This window comes from Leptinotarsa decemlineata, unplaced genomic scaffold (genome assembly GCF_025532065.1).
Source record: "Leptinotarsa decemlineata unplaced genomic scaffold, Ldec_3_MD MMD2_tig00001393_RagTag_RagTag, whole genome shotgun sequence".
NCBI lineage: Eukaryota > Metazoa > Arthropoda > Insecta > Coleoptera > Chrysomelidae > Leptinotarsa > Leptinotarsa decemlineata.
Genome location: NW_027412562.1, coordinates 9,304,225 through 9,329,858, shown reverse-complemented (window position 1 = coordinate 9,329,858; position 25,634 = coordinate 9,304,225). Strand labels below are relative to the sequence as shown.

At 33.0% G+C, this 25,634-nt stretch overlaps 2 protein-coding genes across 3 annotated transcripts; one reads left to right on the top strand and one right to left on the bottom strand.

The window, feature by feature from the left end:
• The first annotated feature begins 1,532 nt into the window (after positions 1-1,532).
• On the top strand, positions 1,533-24,982 carry Arpc2 (Actin-related protein 2/3 complex, subunit 2). The gene is made up of 5 exons (XM_023158681.2): positions 1,533-1,707; positions 1,918-2,011; positions 2,064-2,350; positions 10,358-10,780; positions 24,099-24,982. Exons 1-5 carry the CDS (start codon positions 1,634-1,636, stop codon positions 24,124-24,126), a joined length of 906 nt encoding a protein of 301 aa, XP_023014449.1. The 5' UTR covers positions 1,533-1,633; the 3' UTR covers positions 24,127-24,982.
• On the bottom strand, positions 19,981-23,529 carry LOC141482520 (uncharacterized). 2 transcript variants are annotated; one of them, XM_074175963.1, is made up of 2 exons: positions 22,083-23,529; positions 19,981-22,025 (listed from the first exon to the last, which is right to left on the bottom strand). In XM_074175963.1, exons 1-2 carry the CDS (start codon positions 22,831-22,833, stop codon positions 20,371-20,373), a joined length of 2,406 nt encoding a protein of 801 aa, XP_074032064.1. In that variant the 5' UTR covers positions 22,834-23,529; the 3' UTR covers positions 19,981-20,370. The 2 variants fall into 2 exon arrangements, with proteins under 2 accessions (XP_074032064.1, XP_074032063.1); XM_074175962.1 differs by having other exon boundaries at positions 19,981-22,839; positions 23,289-23,529.
• Positions 24,983-25,634: the final 652 nt, after the last annotated feature.

Here is a 25,634-nt window from a genome sequence, read left to right as displayed (position 1 = left end):
TCGTCCTATAAGGACAAACAAGTAGTATATAAACATAAGAAGTTTTATTTCTCATTTTTGATAAGAACTGAATAGCAGGTACATTCAATTTTTTTATTAAAAATGAAAAATTAAATGGCTTTTTTTCAGTTTATACCAGGAAACAACAAATGCATTACGCATTCAGTTGTTTCTGGAGTAAGAACTTGAAATTCGAAAAAACCTATGGTTCCTTGGAGCCGATATTTCAAATAGAAAATCAATTGGAAAATTATTTTGGTTTTTAATAGAACCCTGTATATTTTTTACTCTATTTGATATAATGTGAAAATGAAATATTCTTTTCAATGATATAACATAAGTGACCACATGTCCTTTTAAAGAGGCGCTGTTTTCGCCAAATTCATTATGGCGGCAATATGACGACATCTATGAAAAAATTGTCGAACAACTTGATGTTATGAGAAACAAAAGACGATGTTTGCTCAGTTTTTATATAAAAATTTATGTACTACAATTTTTCACTAATTCACGTACTTTTTACCATGTTTTTAAATGTCACATTTTAATTCATAAACATAATAGGAAGTGGTATTTTTCATTAAAATGCACCTTTTGAGGTAAAAAAAATTTCAAAGATAATATGAATTTCTTTTTTTCTGAGATATGTTTTTTTATTTCAGACAATAACTACTTTTAATGAGATGAAGTGGGACGATTTGAAACATTCACTTTTTCATCATTACATTACAAAATTAACCGCATAGTATCTTTGGCATTTTTTTGGTACACTTTGGTGATAAAGTTTTGAAATGACATTTGAAAAATTTAATGAAAAGTACGTTTCAGTGCTATTTACAAAAATTTCACTTTTTCATTGTTAGTTTTAGTACCTACACCATTACTGCTCAACGTTAGAATAAACAAATGTAGATGAGTATTTGTAACGTATTTAACAGTCATGGGTAACTTTAGCAAATATTATAACATAAAATATCTCACTTTTTTCGAGTGAAATACGGTCTATTTTAAAAAATATCACCACAAAATCCGACTTGGATAATACTATAGGTGACATCCATTAGTATTCAATTGAAACATAATTCGCGAGTACCACAACGTAAGCGTCATCTAGATTCTATAATGTGAACGTCATACTCAAGGAAAATGCGTATTGCTGCCATAAGAATCTAATCAGTTATATTCAATTATTCGCTGTTTTGATTTATTTATAATATTCGTTTTTGCAAATATGAAAACCAACTTTTAATGCTCAACTAAATGTAAATGATATGGTTCAGTGAATATTGAAAACGCAGAGTCTTCAAAAAATCCAGAAAATTCAGATAAATGAAATAACTGGTTATTAAGTTTGTGTGCTTTCATAATGTGACATGATTTTACTCGTGAACATATTAGATGTCTTCATTTATGAAAAATATCTAATCGATTTATTTGATTTTCAGTAGTGTTCGGTTGATGTTATGATTACTACTTTGCCGACTTGATGATAGGGATGTGTACTATACCAAACGTCACACTGTCACATTATGACACTTGACATTCGAAGGTTGACACAAATTCAGCACCTCCCATGTATGATCCAGTTAGAATTTTTATTAATTTCAAATTAATCTTTTATTGAATATTTAAAATGATATTACTGGAAATAAATAACAGGGTAGTTGAGGAAACGCTTACTGTTAAAATAAAAAATTCACAGGCTGGGTAAGTAATTTCAAAAAGTATTTTTTTTTACTTATTTTTCATGTCATGTAAATTTTGTGGGCTAGGCTGTTTTAGATAAAATTATGATTACAATTTCCTGTTCAAACATAAGACTGGGAGTAGAAGTAGATATTAACATTCTTATATAGTCTGTTAGTGTATAGTGTATTTATGACTCATTGAAATTCGTTATGATCAATTCTTTTTTAGGTTAAAAAACGAAAGCATTGACATAACTGTGGCAGATTTTGATGGTGTTTTATACCATATCTCAAATTTAAATGGTGATAAATCAAAAATAAGAGTATGACTTTCAGATGATTAAGATTTTCCACAAATAACATTTCATTTTTCAGACTAGTATTTCATTGAAGTTTTACAAACAATTACAAGAACATGGTGCAGATGAGCTGCTCAAACGGGAATATGGCTCATATTTAATTTCTCCTGAACCTGGCTACAATGTTTCTGTTTTATTAGATTTAGATAACATTCCTCAGGACTGGTTAACATTTGTTAAAAAGTTAGGATTGTTGAAGAGGAATTGTTTTGCTTCAGTATTCGAGAAGTACTTTGACTTTCAAGAGAAAGGAGATGAAGGTCAGAAAAGGGCTGTGATTCCATATAGAGACGATGAAACACTGTAAGTATTTGAGATAGATATAAAATTTAATGATTGAATATATTGAATAATTTTCGATAATTAATGTAGAACTAGATCAGTGTAGAATAAATCCAAAACAATAACTGCTCCCAAACATTAGAACTGCAACACATTTTTCGACACGCATTTCACTAACCTAGTTGGCATCTTCAGCAGATTAAACAGTCCAATATGAAATAACTGCAATAACTAATCTGCATTACCCAGCTAGTATGCTAGAAGCATTAGTAAACCATATTATCCATTCTTATGTGAAAACTGGAACATTCTCATTTTCTTTGAAGATTCCTGTTGTTATTTCTCTACATATAGATTTAGATAATTCCTTCAATCTGCATCTCATTCTGCCGATTCTAACTGTAGCAAGAAAGCTATTAGGACACACTATAAGTTGTTTAAATTATTCATTGTTAAAAAATTCACAAAAACAAGTATGAGTATATATCATATCAATAATAATAAGGATATTGAGAATAAATGGACAATGTTTTTCACATATACCACCTACACATTAAATAGTATATATATATATATATATATATATATATATATATATATATATGTATGTATGTATATTTGTTAATAAAGCAAGAATAATGTAATGGATTTATTTCGGTTCCACGTGGCTGAATTGCTCAGTGATATTTTATATGGTGGTTTATTTTCTGTATATATAATCTTTATTTTTTGAGAGACATACTTAAATGTCTTTACAAGTAGGTGAAACTTCCAGAGTTTTTCAAGTATCAACCATAATCCATTTATAGGTGGCCACTTTTCAAGTACCACCCACCACTTTGCTTAAAAAAATAGACTGTATTGTACGTATAAATTATCTGGAGCAACAATTATTTCATAAGATAATAATCCAAATAACCTTTACTCTGCACTCAAGAAATATTCTATGGATATTTCAATGGCATTACAGAATATGTTAAGACGACTTAATGTTTGAAACAGAAAATATTGTGACAAAGACAGTGAAAGATACTTGTGGATGTAAAACCACCAAAAACCACAATGTGAGATATTCATATCACAGGAAAAAGGATAAGGTCATTGAACAGTAGATGGTCAGTTACATTTTAATGCCTGTGGTGTGTACATATACGGTATTTTTAAGTTTAAAATTTTTGAAATGTTAGGTACTGATACGGCTGAAGAAACTGTTAATTTGTGTCTCCACACTCCACCTAAAAAACTTTCCTATACCCAGCCGCATATTATAAAAAAATTCTGTCATTCTTTAGTGCGACTCTGTACAAGCATCCTTGTCTGGGAGGTCACAGACACTATGCATGATAATGTTTTGTAGCACTCCATTGCTTAAATGGATAGAGTATAGTATGTTTATTTGTTTTATCGAAAAACTACTCATAGCAGAAGGTTGAGAATTGGAAATATCGAATAATATAATGATGATAATAATGACTGACGAATAAAATTTTGTCTGTGGTACTTGTTTATTAGTTTAATAGAATAGAATGATAACTCCATACACAACCCATCAAACCCTCTGCTGTACCAACTGTGCTATACCAACTCAGGTATTACGCCAACAGAGGAAAGACTACCGCTACCTACTCAGAAGTTTGCTGAAAAAGACTACAGTCTAGATATCATTAGAAAGTATGCTGTGATGAGAAACCCCGAAGCAAGAATCCGATATCGCCACCCAACAGAAACACTTCTTGAGAAAATAAGACAGCTCAACCAGTTAATATTTGTTTTATATTCTCATATTCATATATGCGTTTTTTTAGAAATATAAAATAAGTATGTAATTTAAAGCAATTTTGTAACACGGTCTGAAAGACCTTGGACGATAGCCAGTTAAGCAAAATTATGATTTTGTTCAATAAACTACAATTATTATTATTAGAATAGAATACTGGTAATGCCTATAAAATCCTTAGTATCATAATTTCTATATCTACTATAAAACATATTTTTTGTTTTATAGTCAGCCATGAAATTTTATGCAATAAACTTGATAAATATGGAATCAAAGGCAAATCTTTGAACTTAATTAAATCCTATTTGACAAATAGAACCCAACATTTGATTGAAAGTGACATCTCGAGGACAATTAAATCAGAAGTCAATTGCGATAAAAAAGGTGTGCCACAGGGATCCATACTAGGTCCATTATTTTATAGACTGGATCTGTCAGCTCGAAATTCACTCAACTTATATTTATACAATAAAATACCAACAGACATTACCGGTCTGAGTTACAACCGTTTCAAGGCTAGAGTTAAGCACTCACTATTTAGCCACTGTTTCTACTCCATCGACGAATATTTGAATTGTGAGACATTAATATTTTAGTATGTTACATGTGTTTTTTATTATTATTTTTTCCATAATAATTGTTTTAGATGTAATCAGCGTGTATAACAATAACTATCGTTCAATTATTGTTATTCTTGTTTGTCAGTTTGACTTGTCACTATTGTACTTTTGTAGTTAATGTGATGAAATAAACATATTCTATTCTATTATATATACTGTACACAAATGAAATATACCAAATGTAGTTAATGAAGATAATGTATTATATGCTGATGATATATCGGTCATCGTAAAAGAAAAGAACTCTCAGTTGGTCATGACAAAGACAACAAATGTGCTAGATGTATTAAATAATTTCCTCACAGCAACTGACCTACTACTTAATATTGACAAAACTCAAATAATTCATTTCACAAATAGATCCTTGCCAGAGTTTAATACCTTTGAATATAATAATAGAAAAATCACATAGACTACTTAAAAAAAAATATTGCAAAATATTGCTATGCTTAGAGAATACTGTCGGAAGATGTCTCAACCAAAGCTGCCCTCTCTGCATACCATGCTTATATTCAATCTAGGATAAAATATGGAATTATATTCTGGGGAAACTGTTGATATCTCTAGGATACTCATACTACAAAAAAATGTATCAGTTATATCTATAAGATGAAAAAAAAAACGATAGCTGCAGAGAATCTTTTATAAAATTTTAACTTTGATAAATATCTATATATATGAAGCAGTAGTATTTGTAACAGAAAATAAATCATAACTTTTCATTAACAGTTAAAAGGATCACTCATACAACACTTGATCAAAGAATGATCGTAGAAATGAGAAATGCAACTATACATAAATACAGAGAAATGTCAAATATAGTGTTATAAACGTTTACAATAAATTTCCACTCAATCTAAGAAATCTTCCAATTCCAACAACGAAATGTCGTTTGAAGAACTACCTCGTAGAAAAACCTTATTATAGCTTGCAGGAATTCTTAAAGGATAGTATGCTAACTATATGAATGTTATTTATATATGCCTGATTTTATATATATTTTTTTGTCTTAAAACTACTCTACTTGTGATAATATTGATTATGTATGTAAAGCTTTGATTTTTTATTTAGTTATCTATCTATACAACAAAACAAAATTTGCTTAGATAAATGTAAGTGCTACCACATTTATTTTTGTATTGCCAGATAACAATAGATATATAGTGACTCAACAGTGACATATGAATTTCAAAAACTACACCTCACGATTTGATCTCCACAAACTTTATTTGAAAAATATAATCACAACATGTTTCGCTAGAACAGAAGCTTTCTCAAGTGTATATGATTAAGTCATAATCGATAAAATAAAGAACATACCTCTACCAGACAACGCAAAATTACTATCCTTTGATGTGCAGAATCTATTTCCTTGCATACCTCCTGATGATACTAGTACTTTAGTAATAGAATTAGTAGATAAAAATAGAGTGAACCCAGTCATAAAACGGAAAATAATTGACCTTCTGTCGTTATGTCTCAAACAAAATTATTTTCAATTCAACAACAATATTTATTCCTCCTCAAAAGGTTTTATTATGGGAAATCCATTTAACCTCTTACTTGCAGAAATATTCATGGATAATCTAGAGAAGTCGATCTTTAAACATCCTTTGATTAAGAATTTCTTGTATTGGCATAGATATGTGGATGACGTTTTGGTATGTTTTACAGGTACTAAGAGGCAATTAGATACTTTTCATAGGGATATTAACAAAATTCATGAAAACATTAAATTCACTATTGAAATAGAAGACAACTCAATTATTTCTTGGACTTAACAGTTAGTAGAAGGAACAGACAAACATGATTTTTAAATTTATCACAAACCGTCCTATACGGATATTACTATACATTATGATTCTACCCATCCTTATCAACACAAAGTAGCAGCTTATAATAGCATGATTCACAGATTAGTCAATGTTCCTCTTTCAATAGATAATTTCAATAAAGAACTTGAAATCATCGAGCAAATTGCGGTTAACAATGGATTTAAAGCAGAATTAATTAACAAAATACTTGCCAAGAAAATCTAAGCAAAAGCGATTTGGGACGATTTTCCTATTGATAAGGTAGATAATCAAAATTATAGAACTTTGACATGTTTTGGACAACCAACGGAAAAAGTGGCTTCATTTTTGAGGAAACGAGATATTAAAATTGCATATAGAACAAGTAATACGTTGGGAAAGTTAGTTAAAATCATATAGAAAAGACATCCAAATTCGAGAAATCATGAGTATATAAATTAAAGTGTGGAACGTGCCCTAAGGTATATATTGGTCAAACTGGCAGAACATTTAGGAATCGAATCCAAGAACATCATATGAGCTATCTAAATAAGAAAACAAATTCAAATCATCTAGAAGAAAATCATATATTTAACAAAGAGTTCGAAATTTTGCACGTAGAAAATAAAGGTTTGAAACTGAATCATTTGAAAGCAATGGAAATTAATAAACTTAAAAATTCAAACATTCTAATGAATGACCAACTAGATTTGAATAGATCACCATTATTGAACTTGTTTTCTTAAAATCCCAGTAAGAATTATTATTGATGTAGATGTGAGGTAATATGCTTTAGGTAATCATAATTCAACAGGTACCTCAGAGAGAGGTTCAGGTAATTTTTTGGAGGTAGTCTCAATTATGGTTACCTGTAGTATATAAATATTAATGTAAGAACAATTTGAAGTATTCATACACTTGAGAAAGCTACTGTGCTAGCGAAACATGTTGTGATTATATTTTCCAAATAAAGTTTGTAGAGATCAAATCGTGAGGTGTAGTTTTTGAAATTACTATGGATCTTCAAGTAACGGCCGAATCAATCAGAAAAAGAAAGTGACATATGACTTGTGATGCACTTTTTGGAACCTTTGGTGTAGTAATGAATATTACTGGAGTTTTTTCCCAACACCAAACCGTTACTTTAACACCTTGACACGTGTTTCGATCACCAAGTGATCGAAGGAAGATCAAACTGTTTTGATCTTCCTATTGAAGATGATCACTTGATCATCGTGTCGAGATGTTAAAATAACGGTTTGCTGTTGGGAAAAACTCCAGTAATGTTCATTTATTTTTTAGTGACATATGAACAAAAAAGTTTTTCTACACTGTACATCGAGGAATTATTTCACTACTGTTATGAAAAATGGCGTTTCGTTCTTTATGTTTTGTCGATCTTCTAATTGGATGTGTCTAGTGACTGAACTCAATTCCAGATCAGTTTTGGAGCTACAGCGTCTTGAATTTGGCCCAATTTTTCCAAACCGTTTTTGGAAAATTGAAAGAGCACATTTTAGTGATAAGCCAATAATGTTTTGTTGCACGTTATGCATATTATAAAAATGAAGATTGCCTACAGTTAGAGGATGGTCCACTAAAACAGAACAAGAAAAATGGGAAATAATTATTGTTTGTGTGTCTGTAAAAAACAACTGATACTCAATTCAATTGAGTTCAGTATGTATCTTTTGTCATTTAGAGATACCACTTTAAAGGATTTTTAATCGTACGTTTTGTTTGAAACAAAAAAGAATTGCTCAGGCATTATGATTTGGAAAATACGAAAAAATATTTCTCAATAGTGATGTATAGGCAGGCATACAGCATAATGTGTAAAAATTTTATTTTTTTTGTGTTCCATAATAATTAATAATTACTAAAATTTATAGAGAATAATGAGCCTTTATATATTAAATATTGTGTTGATTGTTATTTTTTGAATCTAATTAGAATTTTTTTGTTCCGTTTTCAAAATTTGTTATAAAAAGTAGTGGGCATATCTCAACTTCAACTCCCTATATATTGAAAATTGGTCATACAATTGAGTTGGGCCCATGTACACTTTTGATCAGAAGGTCGAGTAGTTGCAATTTGCTAAAATTTCTGAATATTCGATGGAACGCCATGTTCAATAATAATAATAATTATGACAAAATGGTTTAGACTTTCACGGCTGAGGTTTTCAGTGTCATTTTTTTTCGAGTTTGAAAGCCATGGATTTTTGGAATTTCTTCCTCTACGTTTCCTGCCTTTATCCAGTTGGTTGTATAATCTCCAAATTTCCTCCCCGTATAGGTTTTTGACAAAATGGTTTAGACTTTCACGGCAGAGGTTTTCAGTGTCATTTCTTTTCGAGTTTGAAAGCCGTGGATTTTTGGAATTTCTTCCTAATAATAATATTTTATTTATTATTCCTAATAATGATATTTATTCAGTTGGATCATCTAGAGATGACATTGAGTATGTCAAAACGTGTTGAAATACAAACTTAAAAATACAAATTCCGTGTACTTGGAGGCACAATATATAATAGTCAAAAAAACCCAAAATAATCTGTTATTTGAAGGTGATTGACAATGTTTCGTGATGAATTTCACTAGGATGGAAGTCCGAACTAGTGAAATCTGGTATTTATGAAACAGCATCGTTATTAAAAACGGCCTAAAATGTTGGATATGTACATACTATAATATAAAAGTCAAAACTAAAAATGATCTGTTATTTATGTAACAGCATCATTATAAAAATCTTCCTAAAATGTTACAAATGTACACGGTCATAAGTTATCATCCATATATTCTTTGAGAGAATAATAGGATTTATCCAGGAACAACTTTTTGATTCGATAGTTATACTGTTTTAGAGCTAGATTTTTTATTGTACTTGGAAGTTTATTGTACAATTTAAAGGCCATAAGCCTGGGACATGATTCAGATACAACTAATCTGTGTGTTGGCACTTCCAACTGTAAGGAATTTCTAGTATTATAATTCTTATTGCCATTAAGAGTAGGAAAACTGGTTGTGTGCGATTTTACATATTTTAATATCTCAGTTAATATTCTGAGATTTTGGGAGATGAGTTTGCAACTTGTCCTTCTAGTAACTTCTGCTATATACCTTATGGTTCTTTTTTAAATTTTGAGTATTCTGGAACAATCACTAGATGCTCCCCAAACGATAATACCATAGGAAATATTACAGTGAAAGTATGCATGATAGAACATTAATGAGAGTAATCTATTTACATTCCAGCGTAGTTGTTGAATACAATAAGATATCGAGGATATCTTTTTACAAATCGTATCAATATGCTTGTTACATTTGAGATTTTCTGTTATCTTCAAACCCAAAAAATGTGTCTCCTCTTGTTGTTGAATTGATCCATTAATTGACGTTACTAGTAAACTATGATCTGGAGTAGTTCTTGAATGATTAAAACGTAAAAGCACAGTTTTTCTTTCATTTAACAAGATACCATTGTCTGAGAACCACTTTTGGGTTCTTTTTATTTCATCAGATGCTTTATTAACTATGGCTTTAATATTTTCCTGAGTTGTTATCAATAAAGTGCGGGGTCTTGGCAGTTTTTGATCAATTTTTTTTTGTATTGATAATCTTTTAAAGAAATACAATTTGAAAAAAAAAAACTGTTCTTGAAGTTTTCCACTGAAAGTGCTTAAATAGAAACATTTTTTTTTAAATATGCCGATGTTGGCAAACCAGATATTTACCAGGACTCAAAATAAGAAAGTCATTTACTGTAAGACTGATAATAACATCAAAAAGTTCAACTATAGTGATTATGGATAAGTTTATGAATATATTTCTTTCAGGTACGTAGAGGCGAAAGCGGACCGAGTGACAGTGGTGTTCTCAACAAGATTCCGAGATGATGACGACGTCGTCCTCGGCAAAGTTTTCATGCAAGAGCTCAAAGAGGGCCTTCGGGCGTCTCACACCGCCCCGCCGGTTCTGTTCAGCCATCGAGAGCCGCCGCTCGAACTGCAGAACACTGACGCCAAAGTAGACAACAACGTCGGTTATGTGACGTTCGTTCTCTTTCCGAGACACACCGCTAGAAGTACACGCGACAACACGATCAACCTCATCCACATGTTCCGACACTATCTGCACTACCACATCAAGTGCTCCAAGGCGTACATTCATAGCAGGATGCGGGCAAAGTCTTCCGATTTCTTGAAAGTGCTCAACAGGGCTCGACCCGAGAACAAGTCGACCGATAAAAAGACTATTAGGTGAGATAATGATTTTTTTTTATTGACCATAAAGTTGAAAACCAATAATGTTGATATTTTTATTGGGATACGATCATCAACGGTCACAGCAAAAGTCAAAATTACAAAAGGTCAATTCTCATTCTATTCGCCCTAAGAAAAAGTAAGATCTGATTTTTTTTTCAATGATAAAAGTTAAAATTGAAATGAACTAATGTTACGTTGACATATTTATTTATTTATTTAATTACGAACTTGCCATTATACAATGAACACATAAATAGTGTTTGTTTGAAGGCGATTGACAATGTTTCATGATGAATTTCACAGTTCGGACTTCCATTGTCTAATATATAAAATGATTTGAAATCCCTGAGAGAGAAAATGAAAATGAGAGAAATCCCTAAAAGAGAAGAATTGAAAAAGGAATAGCTGAAAATAAAAATTATATTAAGCAAAAACCTGAAATGAATTAAGTAAAAATAGAACAATTGAACAAAAAATTAAATAAAAATGAAGAAATGAAAAAAGAAAATAAAAATACAAAGTTGAGAGATTCCAAGCCACGTTAGTTCACGACGTTACGATTGTTGGGAGTCAAACAAATCAATATAGCTGCTATTCTTATTTGCTAACCTAAGCATTCCAGTGATTGTTTCATTTAAGCCATAGCTAGTAGAATAATAATAATAATGTTGTCTTTATTATGTAGAGATTGAAAATTATTACATAATTCGAAGAAATAATATAGGAAAATCTCTTTCTTGCTTGAACATCATGAGGCGAGATTTAGCCTTCGGCTACTCTGACATCTAACCCCCTGATGCTCATCTAGAGTTGATAATACCATATGACCCTATAAATTACAAAATTAAAAATAATACTAACTAAAAAACCAGACATTACTAAGTTAGTTCGACCAACATTTACCTACATTATTCACTGTGCAGATAGTAAGGATTCTTTTATAAACTTTTCAAATGCTCTCAAATTTGAGTCCCTGTACTGAAAAGGAATAGAATTAAAATTTTTAATAGCAGTCTAATGATGTGGCATCGTGAGTAAGCCCTTGTCCCTTACATTAACAGAATGTGTATGAGATCTAGAAAGTAATCTCCTTCGATTAATATCATTTTCATTTCTCATCATTTTATAAACATACATGGATAGATGAAGTCGTCTACGATTTTCCATATTGGGCCATTCTAACTCTCTTAATTTTTGAGATACGTGGTCATACCGACATAATCCGTAAATTAATCGTACGCAAACATTCTGAACCTTTTGAATCTTATATTTAAATTCATTATCAAGACAAGGACCATACAAAAAATCACAATAGGTAAACTGTGAAAGGACAAGGGTTTCACACAGAGTCTTGCGCAAATTTACATTAAGAATAAACCGGTTGCTGTAAAGAGTTTTCAGTGAAGTGAAAGTTTTTTTAAGAATGCTATTTACATGAGATTTGAAATGGAGATCGTTAAACCCAAGCTTTTCGCCGATTCAACGGCCATTAATGGTACATCATTGATAGCAACTGCCAAATTTGTATGTATAAAATCGTATTGAGTTTTTGGTGAGAAAACTAATATTTTCGACTTGGACGAATTTAATTTCAAGTTATGAGAGGCACTTTTTTTGAATATAAGTTCAAGCTCATCATTCAGCAAATTCTGTGCATCATTCAGGTTTTCTTTAGGAAAACTAATTAGTATCTGCGTATTATCGGCATATGCCTGAACATTGCAAGCGGTGTAGATAATGAAAAATAGTGGACCGAGAATACTTTCTTGTGGTACTCCCACTTTAATTTCAACGTAGTCAGAGTTTCTTTCATTTGATACTATCTTCTGTTTTCAATTCGTTAGATATGACTTAATCATTGCAGTGAATTATCAGAAAAACGGTAATATTTGAATTTAGCATATAAGAGACTATGATTGATAGTATCAAATGAGTTAGAAAAATGTAGAAGTGTTAACATACTAATGTTTCTTTTATCCAATTAGCAATCACTGTATCTAGAATCTGAATGAGAGAATTAGATGTACTCATTTTTTTTCTAGAATCCAGTTTAACATAAGAGAATTAGTGAATTGGTTCGAGCATATTCTAAAATCTGGGAAGACATACCTTTTTCTATCACTTTTGACAGGCATGGTAGAATACTTAGTACATGAAGGTCTGCTGGATTTGTTGGGTTCGCCACTTTAGGCAGAGGGCTTCCTATTGCTATTTTCCATAAATCAGGAAACTGATTTGTTTCTATGCTGTAATTAATGAGATGAACTATAAATGAATCAATGAAAGGGCTGCAGTACCTCAACATGATTATAGATATATCATCTATACCGAATGCTGTACTTTTTATCTCAAATAAAATGTCATGAATCTGTTCAATGGTAGCCATTTTGAATTCAAATTAAGGTTTTTTCGCCTGACAAGAATGACTATCATAGAATTGAATTGCTTCATTACAAGTTGAATTGGGACATTCCCCCACCTTTGAGAAAAATAATTATTTATTACTTCAGGATCAGATAATTCTTCAGGAATTGTATTATTCTTACCTCTCACAACTTTGAAAGACCTCAAAGTATTCCAAACTCTCCTACTATCATTGACTACAAAAACTATTTAAATATGCTCTTTTTTCGTTTCTTATCGAGGAGAGAGTGGAGTTGCGCAATAGTTTATATCTTTCCCAGTCTTGATAGGTTCTTATTCTTTTATATTTACTCAAAGCAGTATTTCTTCGCGACATTAAAATTTTAACATTTTGAGTCGTCCACGGAGCTTTTGGTTTAGTAACAACTCCAACACTCTGGTTCTTCTTGAATTTACATTGAAGTTAATCATTTGTGTTACAAATGGACAGTTTATATCACTATTTATAACGTTATGAAAAAGTCTTAGATCAATTTCAGCTCGGCGGTGCTCCAAAGTAGATTAATTCAGAAGAAGAAGAATGTCTGAGTACTCATAGTCGGACCTCAGGTATCCGAGCTTAAATGCACATGATCTCAGAAATTTGTTTTGTACTTTCTCAATCATAGATATATCTGTCTGATATAGAGGACTCCATATCACGCAATTATTATCAAAGAACAGTACAATATTTTAAAGGTATTTATAGTTGAAAAATAGATAAAGTTAAAAATTTAAACAAAGTGTGTGTGAGATATCATCGAAATTTTTTATTCGTTTGTCATTATGTGTGGAATAAAACATCGTTCAAACGTCCGCCATGGCTTCTCTTGGTGGAGCACATCTGAAACGTTCAATTTTCCATGACTCTAGCGCATAAATCAGGCTGAATTTGACCAATGGCATGGGTTATATTGGCTTTGGGAACCGCTGTAGTTTGTGGCTTAATCACATATATCTGTGACTCAAGAAACGCTCACAAGAAAATTCTTACGGGATCAAATCACACAATCTCGGTGGCCACTTCACATCAACTTCACGTGAGATGAACATAACCTCAAATCGCTCGTGCAGAATATTCAATGTGGCATGAGCTGTGTGGCACGTAGCGCCATCCTGTTGAAACCACATGTTGTTGGTGTCCAGATCATTCAATTCAGTCCAAAATAATTTGGTAATCATCGACGTATAGTGTTTGCCATTGACAGTGATGGCCTGGCCAACGTCGTTTTCAAAGAAATATGGACCTATGACGCCAACAGCCCAAAATCCACACCAAACAGTGATTCTTTTGGGAATCATTGGATGCTCTTGGATCTCATGTGGATTGGTATCGTTCCAAATTCGATAATTTTGTTTATTCACGCACCCATTTATCCAGAAATGGGCCTCATCGCTGAAGATGATATTTCGATGAAAATTAGAGTCACTTGCCAACTGCTCCAGAGCCCATTCAGCAAACACACGTCGTTGTCTATGGTCGTTTACCTTCAGTTCATGGGACAGTTGAATTCTGTACAGCTGCAGGCCCAAGTCACGACGCGAAAAGCCGAGTTCTCGTGAGCGACGCGAAATCAACTGCCTCGGTTTCTCCTGCACACTCTCATAGACAGCGGCGATGTTTTCGGCAGATCTTGCACCACATTGCAAATAGTCCTCTCGGTAGGACAATTATGGCGACAGTAAAATGGGCGAACCGCGCACATGTTGTTGGTTATTTGCCAAAACAGACTGAATAAATGACGACTGATTTGACAGATGTAGCTTCAACAAGATGGCCGTTATATATTGTCAACAGTTCGGAAGTCCCTATATTAAAACATTTGTAATAAATTTTAACTTAGCCTGCAGTTTAACGAATAATAGCATTTATGTTTCGAGTAAAAAATGTCTGAACTTCTGGAGTTTTTGAAGACTGATATTTTTAAGTTCCTCTGCTGAAGAACTAATGTTTTTATTGGTTGATAATAAGGCCCTGTCTCATAATAAGTTGAGTTATATTTTGAGATAACCCGTTTGATACAATGTCTTCATATTATCGTTGACTACTGTTTTGAGAAAACAGGTTAAACTTAGCGGACTATAAAAACTTACTATGAAGAACATATTCCACATATTCGGTTTCATAGACCAGATAAGTCCAGTGTTGTTCGGCATGCCACTGAGAATGGTCACAAAATAAGCGAGGAATGCTTGAAATTGTTGAGACTGGTACATGCCAAGTTTTTAGATGCCTTCATGAGTTTGGAAATCGAAAAATGTGAAATGAGACCTATGAACGTTGATGAAGGTCACTGTTTGCACTCTTATGTAATTACAGATAGAAAACACGTAAAGATTAGGTATTAATCAGGTAGCAAATAACATTAGATACTAGGAATTGATTAAATGATTTTAATGAATCTAATTCTTCTACATACATATAACATAACTCTTAAAAGTAGTCTATACTAGTTATACTAAATGAGTGATTTGTTTCATCAGTTCGGACTTCCATCGTCTAATATAATATAAATTGATTTGAAATTCTTGAAGAAATATTAAAAATATTAACCGAAAATGACAATTTTATTGAACAAAAATAACTGAAATTACAAAGAAATAACATAAAACCAAACAACAACCAAAAAAAATTGAAATATTAATAAAAGCTGAAAATTAAAAATTATTTTTAACAAAAAATTATGTCACGACGTTTCGTTTGTTAGTATCCACAATCGTCTTCGGGTGATAACTGGACTTATTCCTCTGAGATCCGACTATTTATAGGCTATTCGAGTGTTTTCACCTATTCTCTCTTCCCTCTTTCCGCTTCATTGGTTTTAGTGGGAGATGACCGTTTGGCGCGAGTTGGTCGTTTTTCGCTTGATTAGAGGTTTCCATATGTTACGTATCTCTACGCTAGCTTGACTAAATGCGTTGTTGGACAACATATACGAGGCTTCTTTGAATTTTCTCCTAAACCAGTGTTCCTCTTTGTGGATGATTTCAGCTTGAGCCCACTTGATGTTATGTTGATGAGTCCAAACATGCTCTGCTGTTCCGGATTTGCTGGTTTCTCCTCGCTGTGTGTGTTTCTTTTGCTCAGCAATGCGAACTTTCAATGGCATCTTAGTTTCTTCATTTTTCATTTTTTTTGTTAATAATAATTTTTAATTTTCTGCTTTTATTAATATTTCAATTTTTAATTTTTTTGGTTGTTGTTTGATTTTATGTTATTTCTTTGTAATTTCAGTTTTTTTGTACAATAAAATTGTCATTTTCGGTTAATCTTTTTAATATTTTTTCAGGGTTATCAAATCAATTTATATTATATTAGACAATGGAAGTCCGAACTGATGAAATACACCACGAAACATTGTCAACCACCTTCAAACAAATGAGTGGTTCTTGAATGAGTTATTAAAGAAAATGAATTACGAAAATAATTTACCCTTACTGTAGTGAAAGTGAAAGAATCAACAAAGAAAAACAAACACCCTTCTTCCTATTATGGCCCATCACCAAATTTTGTCCTTTTACATTCTTTAATAAAGGAAAGCTAAGTCCAAAAATAGCATTCATTATTCAGCAGAGTATCATTGATGAGATCTACAGCAGATCGAAGTAGCGCTAGATGGTATTAAATCACCAATTCAATGCTTTTGAACTCTGATTTCATGTAATTCGTCAATATACACATATAGTTAACGAAGGCCATTTTATAGGTATATTTTTATTGATTATTTCAATAAAATATACAAATTTGTAAAAAACTTGCACACACGTTCAGACCATAGATTTTGCGTTATTAGGTTAGGTTAGGTCCAAAGTGAGTGGGTCTATTTTACCCTCCACTGCATCCCGAAAGGGATCATTGTGGCTCACACATATTCACACTCGACCAAATAATCCCAGCTTCTTAACGAAGCCAATTAGTTTGTATGGTGAGTGGTCTTTCAGGTCAAATGGTAAGAGTACGGCTCTGCCGAACTCTAAAAACCTGATTCGGTGCCCAGCGGGGCAGGCACAAAGTATGTGCTCTGCTGTTTCATCATTTTCCAAATAGAGGCGACACACACTGTCTTCCGACAGTCCGAGTCTCTGCATGTGATGATTCAAATGACAGTGACCTGTAAGGAGGCCTGTTAGACATCGTAGTTTGTCCCTACTGTAGTCCAACAACTGTTTGGTATCAAGCTTCGAAAGGTGAATAAACTCCTTGGAGTGAGCCAATCCTGGAGGATTCTTTTAGAAGTCCATAAATCTTCTTGCCTTCCAGGTGTTCAATGTTTGTTTGGCAAAGCCTAAAGCGATGCCAATGACAGGTTCTGGTCTGATGAAACTGCTTGCAGCACCCTCCTTTGCAAGGGAGTCGGCAGCCTCATTGCCTTCCAGGCCAGTATGGCCAGGAATTCAGGCCAGAGACATTCTGTTGAGTTCCTATCGAGGAGAGTCGTTTTTGGCAATTGGCTACCAATTTAGATGTTGCTTGGTAGAAGCCAAGAGCTTTCAACGCCGCTTGACTATGCGAGAATATTTTTATTGACTTGTGTATGAGGTTGGATTCTTCCAATCTCACCGCACACAATTCAATAGCGTAAATTTCCGCTTGGAATACAGTCGCATAGGTTTCTAGGCAGGTTGATATCTCTGTCCTGTGACTGAAAACACCTGCACCAGAACCGGAAGATGTTTTTCATCCATTTGTGAACCAACAACTATATGCTCTCAATATTTCCTTCTCCCGGAGGATCCAGTCCTCTTTACTGTTGAACAGTACTTTATAAGGCAGTTCGTAGTTGACAGTTGGAGGCATAAAGTTGATTTATTTGGACTCATAAGTGGTATTTTGTAAATGGTAACGTTAAAGATTATGGGCTATTAATAAATGATAAAATTGTTTCATGTGCTTCTCCCTACAATATTGAACTTTAGTCAGGATTCCTTGAAATTCCCATAGCATGATTCTGTATCTTGTTTGCAAACATGATAGATCCGTGGTTACTGTAAGCATAATTATTTCTTTGGTAAAGTTTTGTTTAAATGTTCATTATTTGAACGCTATAGACAGATTGTTGACTTCATCTTCCATCAACTCTCTGTATGGTGTGATGAAGTCACCCCAAGATTTAACCATGAAGTTTATCATTTTGGTTTCCTTTGCAATTCATCATTGAAAGGCTATGGAAATCATCACAAATACTGAATATTACTGGAGTTTTATCTCAACACCACTTGAAGATGATCACTTGGTGATCGAAACACGTGTCGAGGTGTTAAAATAACGGTTTGGTGTTGGGATAAAAATCCAGTAATATTCATTACTACACCAAAGGTTCCAAACAGTGCATCACAAGATCATAAACCCTGTTTATGTTGGAGCATGTGTGACAGTAGAAACTACAATTCTTTTTATTACACAAGCCTCTAGTTTTTTACAAAGCACCCCACGGAACTTTTTATAATTGCCTGAATACATTAACATTCAACTACATCATATGAGGTAATAAGCTTGAGGTCAGTTCAAAAGATGCTCGAAATGGTTGCCTTGAACTTCTTGACATATGAACAGCCTATCCGATATTTCACGCTGAACATTTTCGAACACAGTAACATCAATATCTCTACAAATATTTATTATTCTCTGACGTATATCCAATATTGAAGCAGGTTCAGTTTCGTACATCTTTTGCTTCAAATAGCCCCATAAAAGTGTCAAATCTGGCGAGCGGGCTGGCCATTCTTTAGGACCTTGACGGCCAATCCAACGATCGGGAAAAGTAGTATCCAAATAGTTTCTTACTTGTCTGGAGTAATGTGGTGTTGCTCCATCTTGTTGGAATACAATATCCATATCGAATTCATTAATATTCGCTTCGACGATTTCAGTGATGAGAGGGTCAACAGTAGTTTCCAGTTCTGATGAATTTTGGTTAATAAATAGAGGTCCTACAATGTGGTTTCCCAATATTCCTGCCCAAACGTTAATTTTTTCTGGATATTGGGTGTTTCCCGGAAAACGTGAAGGTTGGTGTCACTCCAATAACGGCTGTCATACTGACATTTTTTGTCGTTTTTATAAACAAAAAATAACTTTTAACAAACTTAATCGACTTGTTGGAATTGCCATATGCCATATGGTCAGTCGGTAGCCAAGCGGTTCGGCGTGGGTGCTTTGTTAACTCACTCGAATTGACTGCCGTGTTGGTCGGTGGTTCAAGCCCTAGTCTGAACGATCGATCTTCACTTGCTACCGTCCAACCCGTGTTAGGAATCACACGTTAAAAGGTAAGACCTCGTTAATCCTTAGCTCGCACAAGTTTCGACTTCTGAGGGTTGTCGTTCGTAGGGGTGCGACAGCTGGTTAACGGAAAAACAGATTTTAAACAGATTTTTAAACAGATGAATATTTCTAGAAATATCGATATTAATGTTTGTCTTCAGGAAATTATTAAATGTTCCGCCATTTTGTAGTAGGTGAAGATATTGACTTCATGTTCTGGGGTTCTGAAGTATTCGTCAGGAGCTTCAAAATGATGTGTCACAAGACCCCCCTTTCCATTTAATTTTTTTTCCAGATGGCGCCCAGTCGCCATCTTGAAAGTTTCATCTTTCAATTTTACTTCAAAATAAAGTGTCCATGCATTAATTTCATTATCCCAAATTTCAATTTTTTGAGTTGACCTGTTCAAAAAATAAAAGAGGGGGTAATATTAAAGAAATGCACTGTATTTTTCATTCCATTTAACAAATACCGATCACAATGTAAGATTCTTAGGAAAATTTCTAGATGAGTTCCTCAACTGGAAAACCCATAGGGTGAGTGCACCAGTAATTGACCGGTTAAGAGCTTTCTCTCATAAAATAGGTTATAGTTATCAAACCGTCAACTTTTCAAGCAAATCAAAAATACATACAAGAAGGACCAAGTTTTAGGCTTCTTAATATGATATACTTCATTCTAGAAAACGTGAGATTTTGGTACAAAAAAAATCAAGAATAACAAAAGTCATAAATCACCAGTAATTGACCAGCTAGAACCAGTATTTGACCGCGATTAGACCCAGTGGTTGACCACTTGATGAAATGAAATAAAACACGTTGTTATATTGAATTATTGAAATATTTTCATGAAGAAAGACACATTTGGTTTCAACAAACACTCAAATAAAATTTTGAACATAAAATTTCAAAAATGTTTAAATGACATCTTTGAGAAATTTATATTTGATTCGATTTCCGGTTCTAACAACACTTGGGTATTCTAGTCTCTTCACAAGTTGCTCGGCATTCACAACACTTATATCGTTTTCAATGATTTTGAAAACATTCTTGCTTTCTTCTACCGGTGTGAAAGCATGTACTTCAACTTCACCTGTGTCATAAATGTTTTGAATGGAGCAAACATAGTTATGGTAGGTTTTCTTTCCTGGAAAAGCAACCAGATAAAAGTCACCTAATGCAATATCTTTCTTCACTTTCTTCACTATGGAGGCTAGTGGTTCATCTTCACTGTCACTGCTGAAATGTTCTGTGATATCATCTAGACTTGATCCACTCTCCTGCCATTCCTCATATTCACTTTCCGAGCTATCTATTGCTTTATTGACTTTTCTTTTTATTTTCTTTATTTCCTTTCTTTTGAGAGGATTCTCCATCTCGGGTTTCTTCAATTTCTCCTCTTGTTTCTTTTGTCTCAAAAGAGCCCTCTCTTGTTTTTCTCTCTCTTTTTCCATTTTGGTATTTTCTTTCTCTTCATGGTACTGCAACCACTTCAATGAAGTTGTTGCATAAGGCAGCCTTTCTTTTCTTGTGGATTCTTTCTTCTCAGGTGACTCCTCTGGCCAAAAAATATGATCTAGGAAGCCTACACTAACTTTTCTTTTTTGTGACTGTGATGGCGGTACTGGAGTAACAGGTTTCTTTATAAGTATATCACTTAAAACGATTACTTGTTTTTCTTTGTCTGGTGCATTTTTTTCAATCGAAACTTCACACAGATTTGGTTCTTGATCACTTCCATTTTCTTTCATTCCCGTATCATTTCTATATTCCTCCACTTCTGTGTCAGCATTGAATTTTTGATATTCAGTTTCATCGTTATTTTCTTGTATTTTACTTTCAACCTCAATAACCTTTTCGACAGTTTCATTGGTTTCAAAATTTTCTAATTCTATATCATTATTGTTTTCTTCATTGTTTTTTCCTCGGCACCTTTTTTTCAGTTTTCTCCAAACAGCATATAATTCTTTAGCTGACTCATCGCCAACCCATTCCCCCATTTCTGCTTTTTTAAATTCTTCTCGTCTTTTTGTTGGAATGAGTGATTCAAAATATAGAAAATTTGGTACATCAAAGTTGGTCGGCTTAATTCTCTCTACCCCTTCTTGATCCCCCACAGTTCTCGAAGTGTCATGCATACATTTTTTGAAATCTACTGCCTCGACTTCAAAAGGATACAGACCGCACCTTCTGAATCCGTTTTTAACAGTATCTGCTCCTATCTGCTGTACCGTTGTTTCTAATAATAGAGGAAAAGTTGCTTTATTAACGATTTTGTTATTATTAGCTTTTTTCCAATCAGCAACGACTTTTTTCCATTTACTTTTCAACGGAGCAAATAAGGATACATCTGCCGGCTGTAAAATATGCGTCGCATTTGGAAGAAGTGCGTAGAGAAAAATTCCATTTTCAGAGCAAAACTTACTCAAATTATAGGTAAGATGGGATTTATGTCCATCTAATATATATAATATAGGTAACTTTATACCTTCGTTCTGTAAGAACGGTAACAATGTATTACACACGTAACTGAAGAATGTTTCACTGGTCATCCATCCTTTTTTTGATCGACCTGAAAACAATGACAGTAAGTAACCTAGCTTGTGGCTATCTTTCTTGAACAACCTACCAATTACCCACTCAGGATTAGTGTTTCTCACAATTTCTGCTGGGATTCTTTCATAAGGATATACAATCATTGGTGGATATATTCGACCGTCAGCGGAAATTGTGAACAAAGCAGTGATGCATTCCTTTTCAGATCCAGTTTTCACTTCATAAAAGTTTTTCATCCCTCGAGGACCTAATACAAGTCCTGTTTTCGGATTTGTTGCAAACCCTGATTCATCGGAGTTTAGAATTCTTCTGGGATCATTTAAAATATCCTCGGCATTTTCTTCTTTCAAATAGGTTCTAATAGACTCATGCCACTCTCGAATCGACTTTTCCGTTACACAAGCTCGTGCTCCATTTATTGATTCAGCATGTCTCTGACAAACCTCAGGGTGACGTTTCATAAATGCCGAAAACCATTTTTTTCCAGGCATGCCATCACGAAATTTGTGTATACGTTCATCGTCTTTCATGATATCCTTTACAGTTTCGCAAAGAGCAGTTTTGTTGATGGGAAATCCTTTTTTAGCACTCGCCAGCAGCCACCTCACCAGAAGTTCTTCCTCATCTTTAGTAAGTATGGTTGAAGGACCCATTCGTCTTGTTAAGGAAGACCTCCCTTTCAGCTTATTAATCAAAGTGGCATGCGGAACCCCATACAGCCTCTCTGCTTGCCGAATTTTGCATACATTATTGGTAATGTCGCTCAAAGCCTGTTGTAATTGTGCTTCTGTATATTTGAAAAATCTCTTCTTAGGTTCAGCCATTTCATTCTAGAAAATACAGTTGTTTTACCCAACCTATATTTCAAAAGAAATAAAATCAAAATGAAATTCCAGTTATTGACCAAAGCTAAAAATCAATAGTTGACCACTACTGTATTGCGGTCAACTACTGGATCCGCTTCGAAATATCTGATTCATTCGAATAAAAACTCACCTTTAACACATACCTAAAGCTATGAAACAGACAGAGATGTGAAAACTTTGATTTCTTTGAAAAACCAGTAGTTGGCCAAAGTGGTCAATTACGGGCACTTTATCCGATATTTCATACCAGTGATTGACCACATTAATTTGAATAGAAAAAATACTCATTTCGACAGTGAATATAGCAAGAATGTTCAACTCAATTCATCTGGCAACCAGTACATGAAATATGTTTCCAATAAAACGTTCAACGTGAACGGATGTATCAAGATATGTTAAAGTGGTCTACTCACCGTGCTTATTGTCACATCACGTGTTCACTATAGGGCAAAGAGGAAACATGTATAACACGACAGTGGCCTACTTATCAAATAAGCGAATTACGTTTAGTGGTGACATCTACAAGAAAAAGGACCAATTAAATGATTAATACTAATGGCAACCATCAGAACGCTGTGGTTTTCTTATTTCTCTGCATGAATAAGAAATTGGTCAATTACGGGGTGCTGGTCAACTATCGGTGCCTCAACCCTAGTTTCTCTGTGTTCAAAAAAAAAAACATTGAAGAATTATTCATTGGAAAAATGTATTTACACTTCACAGGAATTCTTCGAATAACTCACATTCATATTAGTTTTGGATTATGAGTTTGTCTTTTCTTTTTCTTCTCTTTTTTTTTAATTTGTATTGTGTATATTTGTATTGACAGTTCCCACACAATTTTATTGTCTGACTGGATTTTTGTTATTTTTATTGTCAGAATATATTCATTTCCAAACAAAACTTTTTAGTCATTCAATTATTTTTGTAAATATAATTGAATCAGTGGTTTGAGAATCCCCAATTATCCGCAAACTCTCAGAAAAACCAAAAATTTTTTTCAAAACTTGCTAAATTTGGATAAGAGAACTTTCTATCAGGTTTGCAGTGTTTTTTTTAGCCTGGGCACGTAGGATATGTAGATCTGCATCACATTATACAAAACCATAGGGGTTTCTCATTTTGACTTAATGCAATACAATGTCCTATTTCACATATTTGCCCTAAAGTGTACCTTTTTTTAATGGACTGGCTAATCAATTGAACTCTTTATATTGTTTCAGTGGAAGAATATTTGTGAGAAGAGATTAATGAGGGATAACCTAGTGAATGATTGACTTAAAACAAGGACTAAAATCAACTGCCGAGGTTACTTCGACCTATCCTATAAAATCCAACTGTTTGATTCTTCTCTAATATTTATTTTCAGTTCAGAATAAGTGTGGATATCAAGTCTTTATATTTCAACAGTTGTATTTATTTCATTATGACTCTTCCATTTATCTTGTAATATTTATTTATAATGCAATATCAACGAATGCATTTTCTTTAAATTAGGTTGTGCATTTTCAGTGTTGGCTTCGAATTGGACAGTTTTGTTTTATAAATGTTCACGATTATTGAATATTATCACAATTCCTTGAAGAAAACACTACGGAGGAGCTGCAATATCAGCTGTATTGTATATATCAAAGTTTCTGAACTGTGCTTCCTCGAAAATCGTGGGTGAGCACTTGTTTGAAAAATTGTATATTTAAATTATTAATAAATACACTTTGTATGTTTTATGTAAAGGGTGAGCCAAAATAGATAGGAAAAGCTTCTGAGTTTCAGATTTTATGAATATTTATTATTTTAAACTAACAAGATTATCGAGGACAAAAGTAAGTCAGTGTGGTTACTACCCTTTTGTTCCACTTTCCATTTTTGCCTACGTTGTTTAGAATTAGGTTCTGGCTTCGTTTTGACTCAAGATTTGGCAGTATTTCATCCCAAGATTTTTTTTAATTGTTCGGAGAAGTTTGTCAATTTCCATTTTAAATGAGTGTGAAATAAAATCAATTGAAATACCAATAATTTGATTTTAACTTTGTTATTTGAAATATGATTTAAGGTAATAGACAGTAAACGTTGTTCTGCAGTTTTAGAAATACAATGTTATTTTAAAGTGTTTTTTTCTTCTCCTATCAATCTCCATTTTTTATTTTTATATATTTGAAATAATATACTAAATATTCTTGTAATAGAAAAAAGAATACCCACACGACCTCAATTTGTTCATCAGATACGAGTCGACCAACTAATGAAAACAAGATGAGATAGTTGCTGCTTTAAGCAGCATAACTTTTCAATGAATTGCTTTTATAAATGAATACATTTTTGATAAATTGATGGATGTAGCCGTTACTACGTGGTAGGAGATCATGAAAAATGAAACTTTTTATGTTCTATGGTGAAAATGTAGAAAGATTTATTTTTCAATTCCAATATCTGGCAATTTGAATATTTCAGTATTCAAAACATTAGGCAAGGAAATTCCCAATTTTAGATTAAATTAAAGATATTAAATGTACCTTCTGTGAAATATGAAATGATCACTGTATATTAGTGGTGATAACTATTTGCCGAGTATAAAATGATTGAAACGATAGTAATACATCAACAATCGATTTCAGAATCTAAGAAGTTGTCGACGACTCACGTTTTTATAGCTATATCTGTTCAATATATTGAGTACAAGCTATCATTCAAACAAGAGCTCTGTCTGATTACAAACATTAATTTTTCCAAGACAATACAGGTTTGATAATGATAGTATT